This window comes from Monodelphis domestica, chromosome 4 (assembly GCF_027887165.1).
Source record: "Monodelphis domestica isolate mMonDom1 chromosome 4, mMonDom1.pri, whole genome shotgun sequence".
NCBI lineage: Eukaryota > Metazoa > Chordata > Mammalia > Didelphimorphia > Didelphidae > Monodelphis > Monodelphis domestica.
Window position 1 is genome coordinate 316,666,887 of NC_077230.1, and position 11,061 is coordinate 316,677,947.

General features: G+C 37.4%; 1 protein-coding gene across 1 annotated transcript in view; it reads left to right on the forward strand.

Annotated features, from left to right (window-relative positions):
• Positions 1-5,339, forward strand: part of TMEM272 (transmembrane protein 272) — a 39,580-nt gene extending 34,241 nt beyond the window's left edge. The window contains exon 5 of the mRNA XM_056794817.1: positions 1,205-5,339. Within this exon, the coding sequence (XP_056650795.1) occupies positions 1,205-1,567 (363 nt within the window). The 3' untranslated portion in view covers positions 1,568-5,339. The remainder of the gene's footprint in view (positions 1-1,204) is intronic.
• Positions 5,340-11,061: the final 5,722 nt, after the last annotated feature.

The window sequence follows — 11,061 nt, forward strand, 5'->3', positions numbered from 1 at the left end:
CAGTGCCTGGCATGTGTGACCATAAAAATGTGGGTTCAATGACTGTGAATTGCCAAAACTGTAAAAATAATTTTAGTGTCTTGATTTTATATCAAAAATAAGTGGTCGCCATGGGAAAAATTCCCAAATATGAAATACCCAAGTCAGCTGGGTTTTATGGAGATTTTAATTAATACGAATGAAGGAATTAAGGGAAGGGAGAGAGACAGAGTAAGAGGAAATAGTAAGAAAAGGCCTAGGTCCTAGGCCAAATGGCCTAGTATGGGTGTATGGGTGGAGTAATGTTAAAATTCCCAATACATTCCTGATCAAGTACCTCCATTGTTTAAATGGGGAATAGCCTTAACCAAATGTTCCAAGGTAGAGTCTGAGCAGTTTTAAGATTCACACATGTCAAAGGTGCTTAATAAATGTTTAATGACTCACACACACACACACACACACACACACACACACATACACACGGAGAATAAATATTGCAAAATTACAAAGAACAAGCATAACTCCAAAAAAGAGATATGAGAAGACATCCCCACTCCACTTCTTTACTGAGGTGGATGGTTCACAAGTGTAATAGATTGCATATATTTTCAAACCATTTTGACATATTGCTGAGTTTTTTCCATTTTTTCTTTTCTTTGTCTTTAAAAATATTATTTGTTATATGAAATGGCTTTCTGGGAGGGTGAGGGGAATATAGTTATATAAAAAAGCAAAAGATATTAATACAAATTTGTTTGAAAAATATGAGGGGATTGATGATGTAAAAAATATAAAATTATTTTTAACAAATATGAAATGGGGGGAGACAACTAGGTAGCACAATGGATAGAACACTAGGCCTGTAGTCAGGGGGATCTGGATTCAAATCCAACCTCAGACATTTCCTATTTGTATGATCCTAAGCAAGTCACTTGACCTCAATTGCCTAGCCCTTACTGCTCTACCAATACATAGTATGAATTCTAAGGTAGAAGGCAAGGGTTTAAATTTTTTATTTTTTTTTAATTGGATGACTTTCTGGTAGGGTAAAGGGAAAATATTGGGAGAAATTTTAGTGATGTAAAAGACCAAGAGATATCAATAGATATTTGTTTTGTATAATTAAATGATTTCTATTGATCTATCATCCTCTTCCTCTCTTTCTCCCTCCTCCTTCCCAAATCCTCCTCTGTCTACCTGGGTCTCTCTGCCAATGTCACAGGTTTCCCTTCTGCTCTACGACTCCACGAAGATGAGGCAACTGCTCTCCAAGTCTGTTGTGATTGATGATGATGATGACGATGAATATCCCTGGAGACAGAACGCTCATAAATACTACATCCACCTCATCCTCAGTCTCTTCCTCTTCATCTGGTTCATCCTGGGCAACTATTGGGTCTTTTCCATCTACCTGCCCAATTTTATTCCTCCTTTTCACCAGCCTCAGGATTACTGTGATAAAACCTTATACCTCTTTGCTGTTAGTGTCCTGGTTATAAGTCATTCAGTGCTCTTTTTACTTGTCTTTTGTAGCTGTTGTATATATGTCTTTTCTAGACAAAGATATACTGCAGAGGAAGACTAGGACCTCAGTCATTCAAAAAAATAAAACAATGAAGAAGCCACAGAAATGCCCTTGTGAATGCCTTCCTACAGAGTGGGCTTTCTTAACATGGGGGGTTGTGAACCTGTTTTAAAAAATATTTTGATAACTATTTCAATATCATTGGTTTCCTTTGCAATCCTGCTTATTTTATTTTTTGCATTTGAAAACATTATTCTTAAAAGGAGTCAGTGAGGTGGTGCAGTGAATAGAATACCTGGCCTGGAGTCAGGAAGACCTGAGTTCAAATATTTTACTTATTGTGTGACCCTGGAAAAGTCATTTAACCTTATTTGCCTCAGTTTACTCATCTTTAAATGAACCTAGAGATGGCAAACCACTCTAGTATCTTTGTCAAGAAAACCTCAAATGGGATCAGGGAAAATTGGATGTGACTGAAACAACTGAACAATTTTCCCTAAGCTTTGACAAATTTCCAAAAGGGCCCATCATTCAAAAAAAAAAGTTTAAAACCTCTGTTCTACACAAAACTTACTGATTTTGTAGGGAACTCCGCTTTTTCCTTTTTCATTCATGTGAGACACAGTAGCTTGGTGCTGACAGAGGAAAGTTCAATAAGTCAGCCAATAAGTATTTATTAAATGCTTACTATGTGTCAGACACTCTTCTAAGCCCTGAGATTCCAAGAAAAACAAAAATAGGCGTCTGCCCTCAAGGAGCTTATGTTCTAATAGTGATGGAAAGGAAACATCACAAATGGAAGGGATCCTTTTTTGGAGATTAGTAGCCATGTGGTATTGTAAAACTGTTGTCTTGGCTTTGAGTTTATACTTCTCCCTGCTCTCTGCTCTCCAGCCCCTGTCTAGAATTTAGTTGATGGATATATTGTAGACAGTGATATCAAACTCAATAAGAAATGGTTATCTATCTATCTATCTGTCTGTCTGTCTGTCTTTCTGTCTGCCTATATATCTATCTCTCTTTCTGTCTATCCATCTATATCTGCCTTCCTATCTACCTATATGTCTGTCTGTCTATCATCCATTCATCCATCCATCTATCCATCCACCTACCCACCCACTCATCTGTCCATCCATCTGTCTGTCAACCTATCTATCTGTCCATCCATCCATCTATTTACCTAACTACTTATTACCTATCTATCTATCTTCTGTCTGTCTATCTCTCTGTCTATGTGTCTATGTATGTATGTATGTACCTTTCTCTCTGTCTCTCCATCTGTCAATCTATCTATATATGTAAGAATCTCTGTGGGCACATGCTGACCTATAAAACCACATATTGACATTATCTATGTTTTATTGCATCTTTATTTTCCAAATTATGTTTTTATCTGGTTCGGGCTAATAAGCTACCCGTGGGCCACCTATTTGATACTTTTATTGTAGACAACCAGTCTAAGTGAGCCTGTGGACAACCTGCATGTATTTGAGGCTGCTGTCCCTAAATATACAGTGAAATGAGCACCTTCTTAACCTGGCTGAGGTTGAACATTGAGCTTAGTATACCTTTATCCTTTTTTGGTATCCGAGGTTAGGTTAACCTTCTACCCAAGAGAGTGGCTAAAGGATAGATGTTTCTTCGGAGGCTTGTTTTCTTAATGAATAAGGTCAGAGGGGATGCTAATTTCATAATTTACAGAAATAGATCCTGTATAAACAGAGGGACCCAGATGTATATTACTAGGTGTAAAATGGGATTTTTTTCTTCTTTCCCAATCAGGTACATGTGCTGTACATATGCATGTTTTTATGGTGCCTGTCTCAAAAAAAAAATGCCTTCCAATACATTCTAATCTAAACCAGCAACAGAGTTGCAGTCACTTGGTGGCACACTACCTTTTAGAAGAACTATCTGGGTTATTCAAAAAGCAGATTCCCTTCTATAGTTTCTTCACTGAAAAGCACACATGGTTCTCAGGGAGGCATACTCTTCAGTCTTTCTAATATTGTCATGTATAATGCATTACGAAATCATGGGATTGAGATGTGGAGATGATTTAGTCCAATCCTCATTTTGAAGAGGAAGACTGGTCCATCTGGGCAGCAAGAGCAGTTCACAGAATCACAGACTATTGGTGTCAGTCAACAAATAATTATTAAGCTTCTACTATCAGCTAGATGCTGTGCTAATTAAGCAGTAGGGATATTAAAAAAAAAAAAAGACAAAAGTAAGTCCCTGCCCTCAAGAAGCTTACATTCTAATAAGGAAGATAACATGCAAACATACATGCTACATACAGGTTAAGTAGGAAATAATCAGCAGATGGAAGGTGTTAGATGCTTTCCATCTTCTGTAATGTGGAGTGCCTGGAATTGAACATAGTACTGCAGATGTCATCTAACTAGGGCAGATTATCACCTTCATGCCAGATGCTCTAGACCTCTCCTCATGCAGTCTAAAATGGCATTCCTTTGCTTGATTTCTTTATCACACTGTTGACTTTTAAGTTGACTTTATCACACTGTTTATTTTAAGCTAACAATACCAAAAACTGCCCCAATCTTTTTCAGGTAAATTTCTATCTAGTCTCTCTAGCTTGTACCTGTAGAGGTTGGTTTCTTGAAGCCAAGTGTAAGACCTTTCATTTCTTGCTAGTTTGATCTTACTAGATTCTACCCAAGTTCATTTCTAACCCTAAATTTGCTTCTAACCTTAACTCTAGTTCAGAGACTGGAAAACTCTGGATTGGGCCAAATTTGAATTGTTTCCTTTTTTATATGGCACATGAGCTAGGCATGGATGTACAAAAACAGGGGGTAGGCTGGATTTAGCTCTCACGTGATAACTTTCTGGCCCTTGTACTAGCCCATTGAGCTCTTTTTGGATCCTGACTGTCTTCTTGTGAGGACATCTCATTGATAAAGTTGTCAAGCAGATAAAGCCATGAAGATATATCAAAGGGTTCCCATTTGGAGTTGATCTTGTAAGTTGACATCGAGTCATTCATTAATGGCTAATTTTTTTTTGTTCAGTCCTTCAATTAGTTCGAAATCCACTTAATTGTACTCTATTACCTAGCCCAGCTTTTTCAATCTAATCTATAAGGATAACATGAGAGATTGTAAAAAATGCTTTGGTGAAACTTGAGTAGAGTTTTCATTGCTTAAGGAACAATGCTTAGCAATGCTTTCTTGGTTGGGCAGAGGGGAGAAAGTCCTTGCTTTCTCTTCCTTTAGATTTCATCCATGCATTAAGGAAGTTTCTTGCTGGAGTATATAGCAGTGGCTGTTATGGGATTATGAGATTCTTTCCACTATTTGTAATCCTATTGGTCTTGCTCCCAGAGAGCAAAAGTATGTCTCCTCCTAGGGGAAACTCAGTTCAAATGGGCATCATGTTGATATAAGACTGTTCACATTATCTAGCTAAGTTTCAATGCAATATGGTAGAATTGGAGCCCCTGAAAGTCCTGGTAGTTCCAATTAACACTTGGAAATCTACATCATCACCATCAATGACGAATCTCCTGGAAGGACCAATTTCTGCTATACCTATTGCAGTCATCATAGACTAAAGTGAGGAAGTCACTTGGTGTGTGTAGACCTTACTGTACCAGTAGAGAAATTTGCTGTCAGTCCCATTTACAAGCCCCATGATTTTATGTTACTCCTGTACATTGTGCTATGCGACAATAGGATTATATTTTAGCATGAGATGATGCAGAATGATAATTGATTTATGTATTTTTACAACTGTTGTAAACCTTTGCTATCTTTATTTGTAGGTCTTTTGTTTTTCTAACTTTGAAGAAATAAACTTTGCACAAGCAGTTTGTTTTTCAGGTCTTTCTTTGAAAACAAAATGGTAGTTTTACCACCATTCACAGAGTCCATCATTCAGTCATTTCTTCATTGGCTTAGATAGTACATCTTAGTTCTTGCCCTAAAGACATAAGGCTGTCAAGAGTCTAGCCTGCTCACGAGTTCCTCCACAAATTCATACATGTGTAGTCACCATGTGTCTCAGATTTCCTGGGACAGTACCAATTCCAACATGCTAAAAAGTATACTTTTAAACAAAAGTATTTCTCTTTTCTCCCTCTCACTTAACATCTCCTCAATAGAACAATGGAATAAAACCCCTGAAATTCTCAAAATAAATGTGTAGTACAGCAAAACAAATTCCCACATCAGCCACCTTCAGATTTGCATTCTCGTCCTCAATATTAGTCCATTCTTTCTCTGCCAGAAGGTGAGGGATGATTCATTTTCAATCCTTCGGATTCATGATTTATAAGTGCATTAATAAGTGGTCCAAAGCCTACCAGAGTAGGGTAGCTAGGTGACTCAGTGGAGAGAGCCAAGCTCATAAACAAGAGATACTCAGTTCAAATCTTGACTCACACTTCCTAGCTCTGTGACCTTGGACAAGTTATTTAACCCCCATTGCCCAGCCTTTATTATTCTTTTAACTTGGAACTAATATATAGTATTGATTCTTGAATAGAAGGGGTTTCTTGAATAGAATAGGGTTTTTAAAAAAAAAAAGTTTGTCTACCATAGTTGTTTTTCTCTATATTGTTGTTATTATAGGAATTGTTCTAGTACTGTTCCCTTCACTCTGCCTTAGTTCATACATATCTTCCCAAGTTCCCCTTAAACTACCCATTTCTTCAACTCATTTTGGCACAATAATATTCCATCACAGTCATACCTTCTTTAGCCATTCCCCAGTAGGTGGGCAGTTTCCACTTTGGTATCACAACAAAGAGCTGTTATACATGGTTTTTGTATATATAGACTCTAAAAGTATACTTTTGACAAGCCTTTAGAAGTAGAAAATATTTTGTGGGGCAGCTAGGTGGCTCATTAGATAGAAAGCCAGGCCTGGAGATAGAAAGTCCTGGGTTCAAATGTGACCGTAGATATTTCCTTGCTGTGTGACCCTGGACAAGTCACTTAATCCCATTTGCCTAGCCTTTACGACTTTTGTGCCTTGGAACCAATATTTAATATTGATTCTAAAAGAGAAGGAAGGAAGGAAGGAAGGAAGGAAGGAAGGAAGGAAGGAAGGAAGGAAGGAAGGAAGGAAGGAAGAAAGGAAGGAAGAAGGAGGAGGAGGAGGAGGAGGAGTTAGGTCACATGTCAAATAGTATATAGATATTTTATTTATTAAGCACCTACTATGTACAAGACACTGGGCTCCATGAGCAGGTATTGTTGAAATGATTGAACGGGAAATCTTTTTTTTTACTCTTCTTGTGTGCAGAATTGAAAAGGGAAAAAAGAATCTGTCGTCCAAGATTTTAATTCAAAGGTTAAAATTCTTCTAATTTTACTAGGTATTCTAGCTGTGTGATGTAGAGGATTTTGTGTCACAAGTAGATTTATTGCTACTAGAAGAGGAAGAAAGAAAATTTATTTTCCAAAGAAACATTGTACTGCTCTCTGGCAACCCTCAGATGCTGGCTCAATAAGCTATTTGAGATGAAATATTGGTATATTCAATACATTCAAATAGGTAAATTATGGAACACAGTATGATTGCTTTTCTGCAACTTAATTGAAGTCTAGGCTCAAAATCTAATTGGTCAATTGGAGAACAAGCATTTTTTCTCTTGTTACATGTTTAAATTTTTTTTAATTGTTAATATTTTATTTTTTAATTATATGTAAAAACAATTTTTAACATTTTTTCTTAATTTTGAGATCCAAATTCTCTCCCTTCTTCTCCCCTTCATGAGATGGCAAACAATTTGATATAGGTTATACATGTTCAAATTTTATTTCCATATTAGTTATATCATGAAAGAGAACATTTTTAATGAAAAAAGTGGTGTTTTTTTTTTAAATAAGCTTTGATCTACATTCAGATTCCATCAGTTCCCTCCCTAAGGGTGGAGAGCATTTTTCATCATAATCCTTCAGAACTGTCTTAGACTACTGAAGTAGTGAGAATAGCTAAGTCATTCCCAATTGATCATTGTACTTTATTACTGTTATGATGTAGAATATGCTCCTGGTTCTTCTCATTTCACTTTGCATCACTTCATATAAATTTTTCTAGGTTTTTCTGAAAGTGTCCTTGAGCAAGCATTTTTAAAGCATTTCCTATCGCCAAGTATGGTGGTGTCAAGTACTAGGTAGACAAAAAGAAGAACAATCCCTGCTCTCAAGGAAGTTATAGTTTATCAAGAGAAACAACATGTATACATATAAGTACATAAAAACACTAATAAAATATAAGTTAATTTGCTGCCTTAGTTTAGGTCTTTATCACTTCTTACCTAGATTATTTATTAGAAATGCCTCCTACCTGGTGTCCTTGCCTTGTCTCTCCCCATTCCAGCCCATTGCTTCCAAAATAATTTTCCTTAATTGCATATCTGGCCGCGTGACCCCCTTACTCAATTCCCATTGGATTAGCTTATATAGTTCTGCAATTGTATGGGGCAACTAGATGGTGAGTGAACAGAGTATTGAATCTGAAAGAAAGATTTGAGTTCAAATCCAGATTCAGACACTTTCTAGCTGTGTGATTCTGGACAAGTCACTTCATCTCTGTCTGCCTCAGTCTCCTTAACTGTAAAATGAGGTTAATAATAGCACCTACCTGCTAGGGTTGCTGTGAAAATCAAATGAGATTATTTACAAAGTGCCTGGCACATAGAAGCCATTTAATGAATACTTATTCCTCTCCTGCACAATTTAGCCCCAACCTATTTTCCCACCTTCATTTCTCCTCTTCTTGCTTTCTGTGATTCAACCAAATTGGGCTTTTCTCCATTCCTAACACATAAGACTCCATCTTTTGTCTTTGTGTTTTTATCCTAGCTCTCCTCCATATGTCCAGTCAACTCGTATTTATTAAGCAGCTATTACATGCCAGGCCCTGTGGACTAAGTACCCAATATACAAAATAAAGGCAACAACTATCCCTACTATCAGGGAACTCACAATCTAATGGTATGTGAGTGTGGGTGTGGGTGTGTGCATGTGTGTGAGTGTGATGTGCTTCCCTCTCCTGATAGAATTTGTAAGGGGAAAAAAAGGGGGATTAATTATATAAAAAGTTTGGACTGGGTATATTTAAAAATAGGGTAATCAGGAATTTATATTAATTCCAAGGTGATTTATTTACAAAATATGGTAAGAGTGAAGTAAGAAAATCAGAGAGAGGACAGGGTAAGATATCTAGCCTAAGCACTAAATAATTTACTCCCAGCCCCTGGCTCAACCCAGTAGGGAGAGTTAATCCTTAGGCCGGCCTTGGCAAAGCCAAGGACCTGGGGAAGTCTCTCTCAAGAGGTAAGTCTTTCCTAAGGCTAGTTTTTTCAAAAAATCCAGCAGTTAAGAGTCAGCTTTTCACTCACCATGTGTCAGTCCAAAGGAAGAGACTTTAGAACAGCCTCACAAGGAATAGGGTCTCAGGTCCAGTCAGCAGATTTTCCACCAGCCTCCACTCCAAAGAATGAAGAACTGACTCTCACAGGAAGTTGTAATTCCTTTTAAAGACACTTTCTTTTGGGTCACTTCCTGTGCCTTCTTCCACTTTTAATGTAGACAAATCATAGTCTAAAGCCTTGCTTAGGACTGCCTAGGAGGCAGGCAGTCAATTCTGATTCATCACCCACTATTGTACATGTGGGTCACAGAACTCCCACTTAATGATTAAGTGGGATATTTATACTTTTGGTGATTAGATCTAAAAACGGGCTAGGGGTTACAATTTAATCTTCACAATCAGGAGAGAGTTAATTAATTTCATTTTCACAGTCAGAGGAGAGTTCAATTTAATCCTCACAAATGTAAGTTTCTTGTGAGAGGAGACATGAGGTCGTCCATCACTGAAGGCTTCAATATTTTCAGTAAAGCAGAGAGGTAGAGGCTATCTTCTGAGAGAGAGAAGAGATGGGATGTTGTTGAAAGGCACGGGAAAGGAAGAGGTTTAGAACATTAGCTATGTGTATTGTGATAGAGAGTCAATAAGAAATGAATAAAAGGATTGCCATGTGATCACTGAGTCTGTTGTATGACTATTTCCATTCCAAACCACTTGTCTACCACTACCTTTCTTTTTTCCCCTTTTTATTGTTTATTTATTTATTCATTCATTTTAACTTTTTTTATTTTAAGTTCCAAATTCTTTTCCTACATCTCTCCCAACATCTTTCCCTTTATCTGTCCCCTCCTCCACCAATTGAGAACATAAGCAATATGATGTTAATTATACATGTGAAGTCATGTAAAACATATTTCCATATTAGCCATGTTGCCAAAAAAAAAAACCCAAAAAGCAAGGAATATAAAGAAAGTGAAAAAGTATGTTTTTGTGTCTTTGCTTTTCAATTGTTCTTAACTGCTCTTTTGAAATCTATTCAATTATTTGCAATACTCTCTTCCATCCTTATTAGTCACCTATTGATCTCCAACTTTTTAAATAAGATTCGTACCTGGATTGTGGTCTGCTCTGACACCTCATCCTCTGCCATCATCCTTGAGGACCTCAATACATTCATGTTGTTAATCACTCTAGCAAACTGACGCCTCAGTTCCTCAACCTTGGAATTACCTTTGAGAAATAGTATGAAGCAGTGGACTTGGAGGTAAGAATCTCAGACTTCAAGTCCTTCGGATACTAATTATGTGACTTTTGTCAAGTCACTTAAATTCTCTATCTTAGATTCTTCAAATGCAAAATGACGTGGGGTAGGGTGGAGGGACAAGGTTTGATCTTGTTGGCCTCTTAGTTTCCTTCCAACTCTAACTCCAAGATCCTATGTCTTCCCTCTACCTTACTTTTTGCATTCGGTTACTAGAAATTCCATTTCTCTAGCATTTGTCTCCTTATTCACATCTAGAGCCAGGATCTGGTTTTAGGCACTTCTTTGTTATCCTCCTAGGCACTAGATGGTGCAATGGATAGACCACTAAGATTGGAATCTACCTAAATTCAGAAAGACATCCTCCTGAGTTCAAATCTGGCCTCATATCCTTACTAGCAGTATAATATTAATCAAGTCACTTAACCCTATTTGCCTCCATGTCCTCATCTGTCAAGTGAGCTGGAAAAGGAAATGGCAACCCATTCCAGGAACTTTGCCAAGAAAACTCCAAATGGGTCATGAAGAGTCTGACATGACTTAAATGAATGGACAATAAATTGCCATCCCTCTAGACTATTACAATAAGACCAGGAGTGTTACCACACCCACTCTTTTTCTACCTCAAATGCTTCCTTCATATAGCTGCCAAAATAGTCTTTTCTGAGCATAAATCATGTCATACTTCTGCTCAAAAACCCTCAGTGGCTCCCCATTATCTCCAAAGTAAAGTTCAGGCCCTTTTAAATGTGGGTGCAGTCTAGTAATACCAAATGGCCAATCTAAACTAAATAACTCTCTGCTCCTAGAGCACACTTATATATCTGCTTTTGTTCAGGCATTTCCCATTCATCAAAGGCTCCATCTCATAGACTTCCTGATGATTCTATAGACTTTTTTTCTGGAGATTTTACTTCTTTCATCTGAGGATAGGCCTCCCCAGACCCTC